Source organism: Aptenodytes patagonicus, chromosome 7 (assembly GCF_965638725.1).
Source record: "Aptenodytes patagonicus chromosome 7, bAptPat1.pri.cur, whole genome shotgun sequence".
Taxonomy (NCBI): domain Eukaryota; kingdom Metazoa; phylum Chordata; class Aves; order Sphenisciformes; family Spheniscidae; genus Aptenodytes; species Aptenodytes patagonicus.
In genome coordinates this window covers 35,343,273-35,362,366 of record NC_134955.1, presented here as the reverse complement: position 1 = coordinate 35,362,366, position 19,094 = coordinate 35,343,273, and the positions used below count along the sequence as shown (strand labels likewise).

General features: G+C 45.1%; 1 protein-coding gene across 1 annotated transcript; it reads left to right on the top strand.

Annotated features, from left to right (window-relative positions):
* The first annotated feature begins 3,588 nt into the window (after positions 1–3,588).
* PLEK2 (pleckstrin 2) lies at positions 3,589–18,826 on the top strand. Its single transcript, XM_076344848.1, has 9 exons — positions 3,589–3,653; positions 6,310–6,474; positions 7,410–7,591; positions 8,303–8,394; positions 8,728–8,915; positions 9,411–9,512; positions 10,905–10,988; positions 16,658–16,736; positions 17,775–18,826. The coding sequence occupies exons 1-9, from the start codon at positions 3,606–3,608 to the stop codon at positions 17,900–17,902; spliced, it is 1,068 nt and encodes a 355-aa protein (XP_076200963.1). The 5' UTR covers positions 3,589–3,605; the 3' UTR covers positions 17,903–18,826.
* The last annotated feature ends 268 nt before the right edge of the window (positions 18,827–19,094 follow it).

The following is a 19,094-nucleotide window of genomic DNA, read 5'->3' as shown; positions in this document are numbered from 1 at the left end:
TTAGCAACTGTCCTGTTTACTCAATTCCAAGGCCAAAATCTCCACTTCGGCTCATGTAGTCAACTGAAGGGAAAGGTACAGGTATACCTGTGGACAGGGCTTGGCCTGACATGTTAATTGTAAGGTTCTCAGCTTGACTTCCATATCCCAAATTAATTTTGTAAGACTGGCAGCTTGGAAACAGTTTTAACATCTGATAAGGACTCATTAATACAAAAAACCCCAAACAGAGGTACTGGGTCAGGTCAGGCACACAGTCCGGTAACACGCAGCCCAGTACCCTGTTTCTGATTAGAGGAAACAGTGGCTGCTAAAGAAGGGGTGCCCTGCTTTCTTGGGGCTGTTGTGATTTGTCTGGCTTTTAATACAGTGACAATTCCTTGCTGTTTTGTCTCTGATTCTGGCCCTCAGGTTTTTTTTAGATGCAGTGGAGCTGGCATGTTGTTCTTCATAGCGGAATCCGCACTTTGGTATTTAATTTCTGATAGCTTTTTGTTCCAGAGTCTAGACAATTAAACACCTGTTTTCAAACACTGCCACCTTTCTACAGTTAATTTTAAAAATGCTCTTACGTCAGAATACTTTTGAACACTTGTCATCTTTCACTTTTATCTAGAAATGTTTCATCGTTCTTTATTTTGATGTGGTTTGTTTTCATCTTATTTCATCCCTAATCCACTGAAGGAACTATATATTTAATGGTGTCCTACACCAGAGGGCAAAGTCCTAGCATCTTAAGAAGCTGCTTTGAAAAACCTGGGTATATATAATCCCCCATGTGACACTGTTCACGTGATGATACACGATGGTCATTGCAGAGCGTGCGACAGGGGTTGTCCTTTGGGCAGGTTTTCTTAATCAGGTTCATGGCTTCTTGAGGGACTGACCTGGAGGTACCAGCAATGTCTGTCAGGTCAGCCAGCTGAAATAGCGCAGTCTGTGCTGAGAGCCAGCTACTCCTGCCCTTCCCTTTAACCATGAGTAGCGTCCTGTGGTCCCAAAGCCTGCAGCTGGCTCTTCCTGGCCATCCCAATGCAAGTTCTATAGCATATAAAGTGTTTTGGAGTCACTTTGAGTAGAAAAATGTCAAGCACTCAACTGTGCTTTTTTGTTAAAATACTACGCTGACATGTGGAAAACACCACTATAAAATGGATCTGAGGAAACAGTTACTCCTCCTTTCAGTGAGTTTCAAGTCCCACAGAAGACCCGATGGAGTTTTCTGGAGCTCCCTGGATTTATACGTATCGAAGCATGTCCTTTTCTGCCAGGAGACTTCGATGCCAGAGCTTGCCTTCCCAGCACATGCGTGAATACGGCAGCCCAGATCTACTGACTCATTTTACGCTATATGACCCTTTTCCCACAAAGCTGTCTGAGATACCTGTATTTACTCAACCTCAGGGAGCAATATAGGGGCAGTTTGATAGCCTTGATTAACTACAGAATGAGACAGGGGGGAGGGGGTGGTGTATTATACATATCCAAGGTATTGAAGAAACTGAAGGCTCTAGATTATAAAAAGTAGTTGATACAAAACCTGTTGTTTAATGGCCAGCTAGGGTAATGTTTGCTTCACCATTCACCAGCAGTTTGACAATGAAATTCTTCGTCGCTAATGGTAATTTTGCCAAGATCCGTCTGCAGGGTTGGTGCAGGGTGGTCTGCGTGCTGGAGGAAAAGAGTTCGCTCAGATCTTCGGCGAGGACTGGTTATGGTGCAATTCTGAGATCACTGTCTGAGCGAGAGCCCCCTGCAAGCTTCTACCTGTCCTTACTAGCAAGAAATTATCTCACCCGCCTTGTTATAAATTGCCTGCAGTAACAAGCTGAACAATGTGAAGTCAAACCTCAAACACCGAATGGTGGAACACTGTATTCCTGGAGCTGGTTATATAAAGAGTGCATGTCCAGGAAACACATGCAGCAGTAATGTCTCTTGTGTACCTAGACTCAAGTTTTCTTTTCTTTTCTCAAGTTTAATTCTGATGTACAGAACATTGTGAGCTGAAATTTATTTTCTTTTTTCTGCTGACTGCATCAGGTTTTCTCCCAAGATTCTGCTTCTGAGTACAACTTTTATTTATATAAATATTTATGTATATACACAGAGACGGAGATTATTTTTTAAATTAAAAGAAATACACTCAGATATGACTTATGCAGCCGGTTGCCTCGTGGCTGCCTGCCTTTTCCATCGTGGTGAAGGGAGTACAGTAGGAGCTACATAGGTAACTTCCGTATGGGCTGGCTGCTTTTGGCATCTCAGCCAGCGTGCTTTCTCTTTATACAGCAATTGATTTTTCTAACTTCAAGTAGTGTTCGGTTGCCCACTGTACTTCTCATGATCTCTGCAGGACTGTTCTCTGCCCCATCTCCAGTACATTGTCAGGTTTGAATTCTTCGGTGTCTTGCTCTTCCTCGCTAAAAGTTATAAAAAAATAGTATAAAGATAAAGAAATGATTTGTTTGTTCCTTTTCCACGGTACATGAAAGTGTGACCAGTAACCTGATCCGGTGTGCAAAGACTGAGAGATACTTGAGTCACTTTGTCTTACTGAACTCTGGACTCTCTTTTTACATAGCAACGAGTGCTTTTGTTTATTTGTTATACTCTACATTGTGTTTCTTATCACAGCCCCTAGCTCTGGCCACGTATATCACCTTAATTTTGGTACAAGTCAGGGAATGCTAACAGTACAGCAAAGAACTATTACTTCTGAACAGCAGCGCTGTCTGAAATACTAATACTGGTTTATTTCATCAGGACAAGATTTGATACATCTATCAAACAGATTTATCATGGCCAAAGTCTTCAAAAATGCAATAAACATCTAAGTTCGTATTCAGACACAAAAAAGGCACTCTGTTTCAGAGGTGCTCAGGAGTTACAAGAGGTCACTGCACGGTGTTCATCGATCAGACTGCTTTACCCAAAGCCCAAATAGTTACTTATGTAGGGATTTAGGATATTAAGTTGAGAATCTTGGTTTATACGCCCAGCGGTCACTGAAAGTAGAGTGGGCTTTTAGGTGCTTTGGGGCTTCTTTGGTAAAATAAATTTCTAGCAAAAGAAATTATTTTGAGGTTTGTAAAAGTCTCCTTGTAATCATAATATTCTATATGTTACACTTAAGGTGTTCTGATCTGTAGAACCCCTATGAGATGTGTTTATTATATGAGAAATTTTAAGCGGTAGAATTGATTAGTCTGAAGTTTTAAGGGATGCGATTTTATAATTCTGCTTCTCCCTCCCATGCAATACCTGATTTGTCATCATGTGGCTGCTTATATTGGCCAACTCACTTGGTGGTGGTTTTTTGCTATACTAAATTCTGTGGAATTCTTTTGAGATCCTTTTTAGACTTCCCTTTGTTTTACTTCCCAGAGGGCAGGTAATGTATCAGAGCCAGCTCACTGTTTAACTAATGTCTCATAAGTAGGAAGAGAGGGAGAAAAAAACAGGGAAGGGAGAGTGCGTCACGTTGGAGGAGGAGGGTAGCAAAGAAAAATGAGCTTTCTTAAACAAATCGCGTGCAGAGGGACAGGCTGCCAGGGCTCGGGTGCTTCTCGGTGGGGGCTCGGCTCTCTTCCCTGCTGGCCACAATGCAGGAAGCAGCTGGAGTCCTGAAGGAGGGCTTCCTCGTCAAACGGGTAAGCGCTCCGGTTCCCCTTTGTGCGGTTCTGCTCAAACGTGGAAGCAGTCCCTGAGCAGGGACCAGATCGAGCCAGGGCTCATGGCAAGGCAGCCCGTTGGGTGCTGGGTTTGAGGGGCTCCTGCCTGCTCCTGGGAAAGGAGCTCCTCCAGGTTTGTGCAGATGCCTGCCGGGGGAGCTGCATGAACCGCAGGTGTTCACTACCCTCCCTCAAGTCTCCCTGTATTGGCATTTACCCAGAGGAAAGTGAATTAGCTAGCAGGGTTACTCAGTTAGGTATCAGAAAGCCAGTATGTCTACACCTAGGGCACACCTCTGCAAAGAGCACATAAAAAACTACCTGGCAAATGGCTACGCGGCAGCAGTGGAAGCAGCTATGGGAGGATGGAGAGAGGGAAGATGTTTTGACAGTCTCTTAAGACAGTTTGTGCCTTCTTTAGCGATCCAGCTGAGCAGGGTTTCCCATTTTATATGAGAGGATGGAGAACAGACTATCCTTTTTGAAGGGGGTCAGAGCAATGCAAACGTAGAAATGTGTTTGAAATAACAACTTCGTTCTTCCACACCCCTCAAGCTGCACTGTAAGAAAATTTTAGCCAAAATGTGGAGAAAAGAGCTGAAAGATGGTGTCACAGATTTCAGCCTTTCCAACACTTCTCCCTATAGGACCAAGTCAGTCATAGCTGGGACACAAGAGGGTTACTTAGCAAGGGGCATAAGCTGCTTTTAGTACCAAGACCCTCTCCCAATGACTAATATGGTCCTTGACTGCACACAAAAAATGTGATTCAAAGGTTTGCTCAAAGCTTTGCCACACCTTGGGAAATGCTTTTCTACAGTACGTGGCGGTGTGTCTGGTGCTAACATGAAGGTAATCCTGGTCAGGAGCTTTTCTAGCAGGGCTCCTGGCCAGCCGGCCAGCTGCCGGCCATGTGAAGCTGTGCTCTGGGCTGCACAGCCCGAGCTGTTCCTCATCCTCCTTTCTGCAGCGAGGGCAGAGCAGTCCCGGCTCCTGCTCTCCTCTCTGGGCTACGGTTGTATTTTGTGGCTGTTAAGTGACTACTGAATTCAAGATGGGAAGCCAAGGCACCAAGTGCACGAGGGGAATAGGTTATCTGCAACACACTGAGCTGTAACTGCCAGCAGTCTGTACAACGTCACCGAGATACACAGTTTGATAGGAAGGAGACCACAAAGAAGATGCCTAAAGGAAACTGAGGGAGAAGGGAACAAGGGATCCAGAGGAAAAAAATGAGGAAGGGATGGGATCAGGTAAAGAAAACAGAGCTTTCTTAAGAAGAGAGCAGAAGCAAGGAAATTATCTAAATGCATTATAAATGACTGAATTATGTATTGTAATGTACTATAAAGGAAATGTGTGGAAGTCAGGTAAAGATAAAGAAAAAAAGGTAAGGCAATCTCCTGAAAAAGAGGAAATCTCCAAGAAGGAAAGAAAAGAGCCATAGCAAAGAACATACTCTCAGGAAAAATGGCCAAGGGACTTTACAACAGATGAAAAACCACTGAAGAATGCAAAGGGAAGAAGAGGACGAACCCAAGTTAGATAAATTGTATTTAGTATAGACTAGAAGACATTAGATCTAAAGTGCCCTGGATTTTAGAGACTCATTACCCCACCTTTTCTTGGAAATTGCTGGTTTTCCCCTTTACTTATAGAGAATTAACGAACTTTGATTCCTGCCACAACTGGACCTTGCATGTTCCTTTCTTCTAGCTATGCCCACCCTCTCCCAGGTGTCAGAGCTTCCTCTATCCAGTGCTTTGCCTACTGGCTGTAATGCTCTATGGCCTGTAGAAATGCAAGTCAGATCCTCGCACCGCGAAGCTGGACCTGACACCGTCAGACAGGACTGAGCCTGTCAGTGCCAGCCCTCGCTGGGTTTGCTCTCCTGTACAGCTGGACTAAAGAGAGCCGGGGGCTGTTTACAGAGGAGAAAGAAGAGGTTTTGTCTGTATTCTGATATAACCCAGGAGGCATTTGACAGCAGCCTTCATTCAGTCTTTTGCCATTAAAAAGCATATTTCCTTTACAGGAAACAGTAGCACAGGGAATGTTTTAGCCCAGGAGATTGGAGGCAGGTAGGATAGAAATAGCCACTCATTAGCAGTAAGAGGGGATGTAAGGAAAAGCCAATTCACCCAGCAAAGCGCTCTCAAAACCACTATGGCCACGTCAAAATGACAAAGAACAAAACACATCAAATGCCACCCAGGGTCACCGGAGAGGAGGAGTTTGTCTCCGAGAGCCCTCACGCATTTCGGATTTAGCCCTGTTCCTGGCTGGTGCTGTCAGCGGGCAGGTGTGCACCTAAATGACAGCTCTCTGAGGTAATTCATGTGAGCTTTTGCAAGAAACAATTCTTGCCACCAAAGAAGATGTCCTTGCTGGAGAAAGAGCAAAGCACCTTTCTATTGCTCCATTATTTTACAGTGATGGAGCTATGCTATTTTGTTACTAAAAATGTGTATTTCAGGGAGAACAGGACTCATGATGACTTCTTGTGTTTCTTTTCATACAGTTTCCTATTACTTTATGGTATTTTCACCCAAAAAAAAGGGGAAAAAAAAAAGAAAATACAGTCATTTCTCAATGCCTGTGTTAAAATTAGCTATGTGGATTTCTTCCCCTCTAGGGACATATTGTTCGTAACTGGAAAGTGAGATGGTTCGTTCTGCTTCAGGATAAGCTGCTGTATTACAAAATTGAAGGAGGCAAGAAGGAGCCTTCTCCAAAGGGCAAGATCCTTTTGGATGGCTGCACTATTACTTGTCCATGCCTGGAGTATGAGAACAGACCGGTACGATGGGAAAGATGTATCTCTTCTCAATAATGTTCACTTTCTAACTTCTCCCTAGTCTTTTCCTCTCCTCCTGACTTCTTAGATTACTGCAACCATATCACTGGGGTATGTGTTTCCAGAATTAGGCCCAGCCAAAAGCAAGCTGCCGTTAGCATTGTAACCAGGACGAGCAATGAACTCCCTCATTGTGTCTTTGTTGTTCCCTGTGCCCAAACCCAAGTCACAGCCATTAACAAAAAAACCCCACAACACCCCCACACACACAGTGGGAAGAATAAGTGCAATTGCATCAGCCCAACAGTGTGTGGAGGGAGGACATGAACAGCTCAATAAAATCTGAGGAGGATGGGAAAAAAAGGAAACTTATCATCTCTGATAGTTGCCTTAAACCCTGGCTGTGTCCACGGGGCACTCCCAGGCAGCCAGGTCAAACTCCCTTTTCCTTCGCCAAGGGGACTTCACTGCTGTGGAAAGTTTCCAGCAAGAGGGCTCTGGAAGGGAAAGTGCCTCCTGCGCTTCTCCGCTCACCGCGGATAGTTGTTGACTATTTCAGCACTTCTCATGGCAGAAAGAGCCTAGTGAAAGTTTGTAGTTGTTGAGAAACTATAGATCTGGATGTGAAAAGCTCCATAGTCAGCAGCACACTCCTATGTAATCCAGTATCTGGGTGGTCTGCTCTCTTTCAAGTACCTCAAGTTCCATGCATGCAAACCATGCTTGGAACTGAAAACCCAGGGATGTGGGGTGCGGGGGAATCAAAAAAACCCAGAGTTGTGCCCATCATCCTTCTGGCCAAGAATTGCTCTGTACTGCTCAGGTGGGATGCCATATCAGACTTAGCTATGTCACTTGGGCCAGTGCCCAAAGAAGCAAAATGCAAGTGGAGGACAATACCTAAATGATGTTATTGCTTTGCACTTCTTTCTCCACAGCTACTCATCAAACTAAAGACAAAAACCAACACAGACTATTTCCTTGAATGTTGCTCCAGGGAGGAGCGAGACTCTTGGGCTTTGGACATCACTGGAGCTATTCACGCTGGTCACCCAGTACAGGTACAAGAGCTTCACAGAATGAAGAACTCTTTCAAACTGCTAGAGAATATCAGCCTCCAGTAAGTGTATATGGTTTCTCCTTCTGCTATTTCTGTAGTCTGCAAATTGCCTGAGCTCTCTGCACAGATCCACTCCCGTGTGGCCAGGAGCCTCTAAACTGGCTGCTCTGCCCTAGGTTTGCACACACTTTTGCCAGAGCACAGGAATGCACTTTTTCCTGACCATCATTTTTTGAGGGGGTATGTGGATTCTGCACAGGCATCTCACTGCTGGCTTGAAGACCTTCCTAGTCAGCTGCAGAGGTTCTCATTGGGGAGATATATTACCTTGGAAGATGTAATGTCAGGGGAAGACTGAGCGATGACATTGTTCATGCCATGTTGATGCGCTTTCAAAGCTGATAGCCGGAATCCAGACTAGGATTTTTAGGGTACGTCATGTTAAACAAGAGGAAACAGAGAACTGATTAAGAAATAGAAAAATTACATGAATTTGATTTGTGTTGAGAAGGTAAATGGAGGCTAACTGTAGCTCAGTTTGAAGTGCTTTAAACTGAAAGATACTTTGTGAGGCATCTTGTTTAGTACTGCTATCGGGACAACAAAGTTTTCCTACACCATACTTAGGATAAAAGTTATGGGGGATTATCTAGACCATTTCCCACCTTTATGCCGGTAATCATTAGGGCATCCCAGGCACTGACAGAAGTACGTGACAGTTTCTGCCTGTCTTTCTATTCTGGTAATGTTGTCCTGTGTTGTCTTTTACAGCCACATAGTGGAGAGAATGTGTGACAGCAGTACTGGGATTAAGCTGACCCGCAACTTGGAGCAAGGCAACAGATACAAAGAGACCTTCACAGGTACACCTGCTGCAGGCAAAGAGCTTCCTCGCATCTGACATGCCACATTGCAGTGACAAGGGAGCTGCTGTACTGCCTTCCTGGTGGGATCACTTGTGGCCCAGTGGAAAGTACTGGTGCAGCCAAGTTCTCCGACACCTTTCTCTCTTGCTCTTTGGATATATGGAAGCACACGTAGGACCCCACACTTTTGGTCAACCTTGCACTTAATAGACAGTCTTTGTGATAGTGCCAAAATGTTTCAGCAAATGAAGGCCTGTGTGGCAGGAGCCCATCTGTCTCGCCTTGGAAGAGCACGTTGCCTTGGTATGAGAGCTGCCTTTCTCCCTGCAGGTTCTGCCCTGGTGGACTGGCTCATCTCCAATAGCTTTGCTGTGTCACGGTTCGAGGCCGTCACCTTGGCATCCATGCTGATGGAGGAGAACTTCATCAAGCCCGTGGGAGCCCGCAGCACTGAGGCCACGCGCTACAGCGACCTCTCTGAGCAGTTCCTCGACGACTCCACCGCACTGTACATGTTTGTAAGTGATGTGGCTGCCAACAGAGGCACCTCCTCTGCCCCTCACTTGATTTGGGCAGTGGTAAAGGGGACATGCACAGCATGCAGCCGAAGGCAAAATATGCAGGCTATGAAAGCAGACACAGAAGGAGCAGTTCTAGGCTTTTAGTAGTGCTTGCACTTTTGCTGGAGACAGATAGCTACATGGATATGGAGGGATCTACAAGTTACATAATTAGGCGTTAAAAGGGTCCCTCGGGTGCAGTGCTGTGTCTGTATTTAACAGAGACCGTGCTGTAGTTCTGCTAAAACTCAAGGTCACAGTGCGTGTGTAGGCTTTACAGCTGTAATTTGTTGCTTGTAAATCTCAGACCTGCTGAGCTGAGCAGCAGGGGTACAGAGTAGAATTTACTCATGAAAAATGAGCTAAAAATAGCTCAAGGAAAATAAAATGCAGAACTTTGTACTTAAGAGTGTGTTTAAATTAAAAAGTGGAACCATCTTTTCCCTATTGCAGGCTGAGAGCAGTAAGAAAAATATCAGTTCCAAGGAAGAGCTACAATTTAACATCTCTGAATTAAGCGGCACAATTGTGAAGCAAGGATTCTTAGTGAAACAGGTAAATAAAGTCTTTGAACCTTCACTGGGAAACAAGAAAAATGGTAGCTCTTGGGGCTTCCTAGAGAATAAATGTGATTTATACGAGCATGGCTGGAGAGTTGTGGCCAGCAGAGCTAACTTGCCTGTCAGTACCACCACCAGTGATCATGTGGTCTGGTTATAAAGAAGTGAGCTACGGAACTTGCTGCTCAGGCAGGATTAATTGGATTCTGATATATTGAACATATACTGAAAGGTATAATATAGCATCGAAAGCAAAAGTCCCACACAAACTCCAAATCCCACCAGAGGTGTTACATTCACTTCCAAGCAGATCCAGTGTTCCTCTGGTCTAACCTGTCCCATCTGGGTTGTGTGAGCAGCTATGATGTTCTGCTGGCCACAGACAAATTTCAAAGCTGAGTAGATTGACATTTGCATGAAGTGGACATTAACCTGTGGACAGTCCCTCACGTACGCATGGATGCTCTAGTGGTGGTGAGACCTGTTTTCTTTGGGCATAATTACCTGTCAGCAGTAATTGTTTACCAGATCCCACCCTTAGTCTGCAAGATTTAGTTTCCGACCCTTGCTACGAACAAGATGAGGATCAATCACGCTGTTTCAGAGTATAACACAGCCACCTGCAGAGAGAACCCTACCTGCACCGCATGGCCACATTTCTAATCTGGAGCTTTGTACCCTGAGCTCTGATTTTTGTGTTGTGCAAACTGAATCATCAGATGCTCCCCAACCCTCCCTCCTCCAGCTGCCAGGGTGCAGCAAGGGCTGGCGGGGGGGCTGGGTGCCAGGAGCTGCGGGGGGATCCCCACGGGGCCGGCAGGGCAGCCTCCCCATCACCACAGGACATGAGAGCTGCCCAGGAGCCTCTCCCCATGGTCAGCAGCAGTAAGGGACAGCCCCCAGCGGCCCCAGCCCTAGGCTGGCCCTGAGCCCCAGCACCAAACCTCCAGGAGCTGGGGGATGCTCTCAGGGCCTGGCAGAGGCTTGCAGTGCTGTCCTGCACTGTCAGCAGCTGAGAGGGCTGGGGGGGAAGAGTGAAGAGCTGCAAAAGGACCTGACATAATCCCCTCAGAGCATCGTTTTTTAATCCAAGACCTGTATTTAATCTGAAATTAAGAGCAGGAATCAGGTATATAGTCACGTGGTCTCGCCACTCTGCTTTCTTGGTTCTCAGCAACAAGGAAGGGAGAGAAGAAGGAATTATCAGTGTATGAAGAGGGATGTTAAGCAGAAAATCCTGGGAGTTACTAAGATGTCAGAAAAGATTTTCCTCTGTTGGCTCCAAAACCTCTTTTTTCACCTATTTAGGTCTCCCCTACAACCTGCAGGAAAATGGCCATTGCAGGAGGTATTTACTGATGGTAACTTTAATTCTTCTGTTTTGCAGGGGCACAAGAGGAAAAACTGGAAGGTGAGGAGATTTGTTTTGAGAGCTGATCCTGCTTTTTTGCACTACTATGACCCCACTAAGGTATGTGAGTGCGGACTTACTACCCCCAGAAATCCTCTTACAGACCTAAACATTATAATGAAAATACAATTATGCTGTAAATGTTTCCTTCACCCAAATCTCCTTCCGGATTCCTCTATCCATTTCCCGGGGAATGAGACCTCTCTGGCCTTACCCTGGGAGGTTGTCCTTGTAGGATTTTCTATCCCTGCATCTTCCCTCCTGGCTTTTCCCCAGTGAGATTCCTTTCCCTTAGCCGAGGTGCAGCAGTTTTCTTGGGATTGGTCTTTTGCTGTACCCATACAGTCTGGGACCATGCTCCTGCAGGGATTCTTCCTAGGCTGTGATCTTTCTGGGCTGACGTCCCACCGCTTGAGGGACATACTGCTACTGGGATTTTTTACGTTCTTATTCCGACATTGAATAGGGTCTCCTTGATGCCAAAGTATTTATAGGAATTTCTGCTACTCAGTTCTCAGGGAATAGTAGAATTTATCTTCACAGATATAATAATCAATGTGAGCAACCCAGAAGGGCACGTGGATCCATCAGCTACGGATGCATAGGGTACCACAAAGCCCAACAGGTTGCTAAAATAACTTGTAAAGAAATGCTTTATGTAACTTTTAAAGAAAACACAGACAACATAGTGAAAAGAGCCTATGGAGCTGGTTCATTTTTTGTTGCCTGTTTCTTTGTGGGGTTTTCTGCAATGCAACTCACCCTTGTAATGCTATAAACTCAAACTGCAGAACCTGAAGGAAGATCAGAGAGCCAGCCTAACAGTGAAAATGGTCAATTTTTTCCCATACAGTCTCAGTGAAAAGCAGCAAGCTAAGAACTTGCAGAAATATCTATTTTTTTATTTTTCAGTATGTGTTGTTATTGACAGGACTATACATAAGTTTGAAATGTGATTGTTTGTTAGCCTACCCTTGTCGGAGTTTACCTTGTCTGGTGTCGACGGCGGAGCAGGAGTGCGAATCCGGAGTAATGATGGATCTCAATATGAGTATGGTCATTCTCCTTTATTCATACTTATAACAAGGCTTATATAGTTATCTACTATGGACACGCGCTACCTGCAGCTTGCAGATAGGTTACAGCCTTGTGTTCACGCGCATCTATGCTCTAGCAGATTGGCCCGTTCTTTCTGATCATGCGAAATGCCTTCATGGTCTTTATCTTGTTTTTCTCCTTCCAGCTGCACATTCCTTTCTCCGTTGTTTTCTGCTTAAGTGCCTTGTCATGCCAGGTGGTACAGTGTTTGCTCATTAAAATCAAACTTAGGAATGTCCGTTAGTGAGATTCCCATCCCCACATCTCCCCCTTTTTGTTTTACTAGAAACACTGCTGAAACCGATCTTTCAATCATTTTTCGTATACATTGCAACAAACAGGGTACACAAACCAAAATGCATATAAATACTATTACACATATCCCTCCTAGCTTGGCTAGTCCTTTTAACCAGCCACGAGGTGGAGCTGTCTGATACCCGCAAGTCTGCAAACGCAGCACCCAGGGGGTCTTTCTCCCCGGCCGCTCCCCCATCATTCACCGGAACGGGTGGGGTGGCTGGGCACGCGCTCACAACACCCTTCTCATCGGTAGCTGCCGGCTGGTCCCGCCGATCTCTGCCTCCTCCCCATCCCGGGTGTTGTTCCGCTGTTGTTGTTCATCGCGTGGCGAGGTTCCTTCTTCTGCCCAGGGAAGGACGGTCAAGGTCACCAGCCGTCTTTGTCAGCATACCCCTGCTACTGTTAAAAACATGGGTTGCTCAGGGATACTAGATCGTGCCCCTGCTGTACCAGCCACTCCTCCACAATTCCCCCTTCTTGTTTTTGAGCAACCCAGACTTGATTAACAACTTCCATAATTGTTTTCTTCACACAGCTAAAAATGATACAAAAGCATATGCCTATTACTAATATAACAATTAAAATGCGTAAGCTTTCTTTTATTAAACTTACTATCCAAGATGGCAGTTCCCCATATATATTCTTAAGGCAGGTATTCAATAACCCCTGATCTTGTTGAATCTTCTTGGCGTGGTCCTTTAACCATTGTAGCTGTTTGTGAATTGACTCCCCATGGTCAGACAGATTCATACAACACATCCCTTCAAAATCCTCACACCCATGTCCTTGTGCTAATAACAGAAAGTCAATAGCGGCTCTATTCTGCAAAATCGCATGGCGCAAGCTATCCTGATCTGCAAGTAATTTTTCAATAACCTCTGTTGTCACATCAGCCTGCTTTTTAGCCCAACAAGCTAATTTCCCTACCTCATTTAGGGCCCTCCCAGCTGCAGCGCCTGGTACAAATAGTGAAAGGAAGATTTTTTCGGCGTCGCTAGGCAGAGTTACGTCATCACAACAGTCTGGGGAAAGACCCATGGCGGCTCTTTTTCGTCTTTGTTGCTGCTCTTTTCTTGTTATGGCTTTCCACCAATTTTCTCCCGGGGCCAGCAGGGTCAATTTTCCTAAGTAGCATGGCCCTCCTACAGCATTTGCTGGGATACCCTGCCAGGCCCTGTCCCCACATATTAAAAATACCTGTGGGGGCAACGCCTTTGGGGTACCATTGTTCCAGATCCCTATTCCTCCCTTTGTTTCCGCTCCAGCCGCTCCTAAACCATAGCTATTACCACTGTCGTTGGTACCACAAAAATCGCCCGCATCCTGATACTTGTAGTAAGATGCGTGGGAGGTGACATTAGTCCACCCTGTCCAATTTTTTGCCTGGTAGAACTGGATACCCGTCTGTAGGGGTCCCCCAAATACAAAACATGTCTGAGTCCAATTTTTAGATGTATTTCCAACTCGCATCGACCCTAACAGTTCCAACTCCTGGGGATCCCAGGGTAGCGAGTGATTTAATCCTTTTATCAAGTTAGCACTACAGTTGCTAGTTGCAGTCACATTAGTACAGCTGCCATTACTGAACCCGGCAAAGTCACCCTCCTTATATCCAGGCATACCTAACAAACAAGTCCTAAATGGCTCAGTTGCTGAGGCGAGGGAAAGGCAAAACGCGGGCTGCCCTGTTTTATTTGCCCAGGTTACCCACATATTTTCCCTTGGGTTAATGCGATGTATAGTTGTCGACCCTGGGATTATTAAGATTAGCCAAATTACGATCACATCTGCCCGGCTCACCGTTTTCCCTTCTAGGCGAATCGCCTTTGACATTAGATCTTCGTTGTTTCCCATTTTTTTTTTTCTTTTTTTTTCTTTTTTTTCCCTTTTTTTTTTTTTTTTTTATTCATTCAATCCCAGAAACAATAATCAATTTGGCGTTTTCGTGGACTGAGCTAATCCACTTATGGCTACTCTCAGCGAAAACAGGCGTATTAACTATTTCGTGTCCAGTGGTTATTAATATTCTATACAGCACTATTTCTTTCAGATAGCAGGTTTCACACCACCTTTGTGCGCGCGTGCACCGGGCCCACCACTTCTTATCACAATGGTAACACTGACACAATACCCACCATAGGCACTCTAAACAACTTATCTTATCTTTAACCACCGTTTTTGGAAAGCTCATCACATGAGCTAAGTTCTACGGTTACAAATCCTCTGATTCTCTTTGTCCTGATGATAACGCAGGCTTCACAGATCTGCTGGGCACCCAGACCGGTCCATTACCTGTAGAAACACACATATATCCCCTTCCACTAAAGATTACAGGCACAGGGCCCAGCCATTGGCCCGTGGCAGGATCCCGGTAGATTACTTCCCCCCCCCCCCTTTTTTTTCCCCCCCTTTTTTTTTTCCTTTTTTTTTTCTTCCCCCCCCTTTTTTTTTTCTCTTTTTTTTTTCTCTTTTTCCTTTTTTTTCTTTTTTTTCCCTCTCTCTTTTTTTTTTTTTTTTTTTTTTTTTTTGAGACACAGTGTTCTTAGCTTGCTGCAAAATTTTCCAATCGTGAGGTGCCCACTTATGTCCGTTATTCTCTTGTAGCACGGGAAAGGCGCCTGCTCCAAGGTCAGATGCCGCTTGCCATTGTCCATCCAAAATAGCGTCTCTAGCCACTTCGCTCCAGCGTCCGGGCTGAACCGCCGCTGGTGGCCCAGAGAGGCAAGGGGGTAGGGATCCCCCTGACGCCCCGGACAGGTGCTCCATCCCTCCCCTCCGGGCTGTAATTGTTAAGTCCCGTAACTGTTGCACCACCTTCTTCAGGAGCGCATTAGTCTCAGCCATACTCTGTGCTTTGCTGCCACCCTGTGGCGGAGTAGCAGCACCTGAAGAGACTTCTAGAGGCGGGGCTGTTGGCCAGGGAGGGGTTAACGGAACCAGCCGCTCCTCCTCCCCGGGCCGTCGCTCTTCCGCGACCGCCTCAGTTGCCTGGTGAGCCTCCCCACCGGCAACTTCCGGACTCTTAGGACAGTGGGTCGTAGCCGGGAGACCCGGGGGACATGTTTTAGCCGGGTCGGACAAACCGGAGCGACACTCAACGCTGTCCTTGAGCTCCTGTACAGTTTTAAATGGGCTTCCCGACATTCCTCTTACCGCCGACAGCCCAAAAAACCGTGAGAGTCTAGACTCCGTGCTCTTTGGCTTTTCTGGCGGAGGCTCCGGGGCCAGCATCTGAGCGGCAGCACACGCCACCTCCCTCTCCGCCTTCATGGCTTTCAGAGTCTCTAAGACAGATCTCCACAGCTCTCGCACTGCTTTGATTTCCTTTTCCGTCTTTTCATCCCCCTCAATAGTCTGCTCCCACATAGTATTTCCTAATTCTCTCCATTCGAGCACGGAAAAGATCGTATGGGTGTCCTTAAAATGACCCCAACGCTGTCCTAATTTAACCAACTTACAAAGTTGTTTTACCGTTGCTTCTATTCCTCTCTTGGAGAGGATACTCGCAAGCAACGTTGCTGCCGCCCCTATTTCCGTGCTGGCAGCTATCCCGCTGGGAGGCAGTTGATCAGGCTGCTCCGTTATCTATCCCCTCCGATCGCCAGGATAGTACAACTCCCAGTCGCTAGTTTCCCGCTCCCCTTCTCTCGCTGCTCTTACCGCAGTCTCGAAGACGCACGTCTCACCATCCTCTGCTACCAGATGTCGGAGTTTACCTTGTCCGGTGTCGACGGCGGAGCAGGAGTGCGAATCCGGAGTAATGATGGATCTCAATATGAGTATGGTCATTCTCCTTTATTCATACTTATAACAAGGCTTATATAGTTATCTACTATGGACACGCGCTACCTGCAGCTTGCAGATAGGTTACAGCCTTGTGTTCACGCGCATCTATGCTCTAGCAGATTGGCCCGTTCTTTCTGATCATGCGAAATGCCTTCATGGTCTTTATCTTGTTTTTCTCCTTCCAGCTGCACATTCCTTTCTCCGTTGTTTTCTGCTTAAGTGCCTTGTCATGCCAGGTGGTACAGTGTTTGCTCATTAAAATCAAACTCAGGAATGTCCGTTAGTGAGATTCCCATCCCCACATACCCTTGTGCTTTTAACTGATCTCCACCATTCCCAGCTACATCAGAGAAACATCTGAGACTGAAACAACATAGTAATGCATTTAATTACATGTCCTAATTGACTTCTCTTGTGACATGGATTTTTTATATCTGGAAGACTGGCATTACATCTCCACTTTCATAAAAATAATTGATGTGCTCTGGGAAATTATTCTAATGATGATATTTTCCAGATAAGCCTCATTTCCTTTTTCTTTGCAGGAAGAAAACAGGCCAGTAGGTGGATTTTCTCTTCGTGGCTGTCTTGTCTCAGCTCTGGAGGACAACGGAGTCCCAGCAGGTGAGCACAAGCCTCTAAACTTTCATACATACGTATTTATGCCACAGCAATACAGTCTTTGGATGTGGTTTGTGTGTACGGTTTTCTGTATGCACAAGTGGGCTGGCCTTTCCTCTCCGCTTGCAAGCAAGGGAAGAGGCATATCATAGAAAATCCCCATACTGCTGGGCTGTCCATACCAGAGGGGATTTTTTTAGCGTTATTTCCACATATTTTGGGTGTTCCCCTTTTTATGGGCTTTTCTCAGTCAGACAACCTCTGAGACAGTCCTAAGACACTGATTAATATTCCAGAGTTAACAGACAAAGAGGAAACGCCTTCTTTTTGGATGTTGTTTAACTCAAAGTCTTGACACATCCCCTGATGCCATCCCTTTTCTGTGTGTCTTCTCTACTTATGCTATTACCTTTTCCTTTTTGATCTGCTAGAACCCAAATGTAGGGGAGACGTAAGGACAGCAAAACAAAACCCAGTTCTGCTAGTGAATATGCTTAGCTTAGGCATTTGTCTAAAACCTCAGCCTCACAGATAAGTGTTCTGCTGTTAAAGCAATTTATTTTTTGACAGTAAGCACAATGTGTGGATCTTGAATAGGGAGCATCTTTCTAAACACAAAAGACAGGGTCTGAAAAAGATACGGTCCAGGGTGGGGGGCCATGATGAACAATAGAGCTCCTTGCTAAAAGGAACCCAAAGATGGGCAGGAGCAAATCTAATCTACTGCACAAACTGGTAGGGAGTTCATCCCTCCATTGTATAACTCAAGTAAGATTGTCCACCTAAACAGCAGCTATTTTATATACAAAGCATAGTACACAGTAGTTCATACAGTCTATGCGAGGGGTGTCTGTATTATATCTTTATTTTGCAGAAGGGAAATCAAAGACACAAGAGCTTTAGATGTCTTATCCATAATGAAATGGAAAGGTCTGATACCGTAATTCACTAAATTAAAATTCTTCCCTATGAAGTTTCATATATGCCACAAAGCATTTCTCTGTGCACCTTCCTGATCTGTCATATTTTTTTTCTCTGCAGGAGTGAAGGGCAATGTGCAAGGCAACCTCTTCAAAATCATCACCAAAAATGACATTCATTATTATATCCAGGCCAGCTCCAAGGCAGAGCGAGCACAGTGGATTGAGGCAATCAAACCACTGACATGAATAAGGCGGACTCCATGCCAAATGAAAAGTCACATTTGTGACCAAGTTTCCTGCTCTCATTGTCTGGAAGTGTTGTTTTTCCCTTAATCTATTTTTGTTATTTGTACCGCCATAGCACCTAGCAATTCCTGGCAGACCAGCATCCTAGGTGCCTAGGAGTCATGTAGATCCAGAATAACTCCCCACCAAGAATTTACCATCTAATCAAGAGACAAAAGACAACAGGTGGATACAGACAAATGGGGCTTTACAAGGAAACAATGAGATATAATATTCCAAGATGGAAGAAAAGAATTCTTTTGTACAAGTATTCAGTCTATATCTAACAGATCCAGGTTGTGCTTTATCCTAAAGCAGAAATGTCTTGCTCCTTTCCCCTTTATAAAGGGGCTCATAAACTTAATTAGTTAAGACTGACTGAATCAAAGTCATGAAAGGTCCTGGTGTCTGAGGCTGCCTTTCTTGGTATACCACAAGAGTCTTGTGCTAAGCCACAATCCAGCTGCCAGGATAATCACTATTGTGAAACAAACAAGAGGTCTATCTGTCCATCTGTCTGCTCTACCATTTGATTCTCTGTTAGGCTGGAAAAGGCCAAAGGATCCTCCTCTCCAGTATATAGATTATTCTTGTGCTGGTAATGGCCTGTAACAGTACAGGATCCCTAGTATCAAATCAGACCAGTGGCAGTTATTCCAGACAATTGCTGGTGCTTAATATATTGGAAGAAATCACTCAGCCATAAAAGCAAGACTTTTCCTCTTGATTATCACTGTAAGTCCATTTATGTGGAGCACCATTGGGACTGAGAACTCTAATAGCAATTCTGACTATTGCTTTTTCTATTTTAAGCCATTACGTTTTCCATTGTTTGTCTAGTAAACTTGACTTTGATATCATTAAATATAAAAACCAGTTCAGTGCATTTGAATCTCCTGTGCTCTTTAGATACGATCTTTCTCAGAGGGCAGTTTGAGTATATGAAAATAATGGTTTCATACACTGTAAATTTATATAGAAACTAAGACATTCTCCACAACACCAGAGGGTATAATGGAATGTATGAGATGATTAAAACACCCGACCAGCCTGCTGATACACTATTTTCATAAAATTCCTCATGTTATCTGAGTACCTGTATCTGACAGCCAGACTCTGCAGAGCCTCCAAAAGCCCTCTGAAGACAGCATGC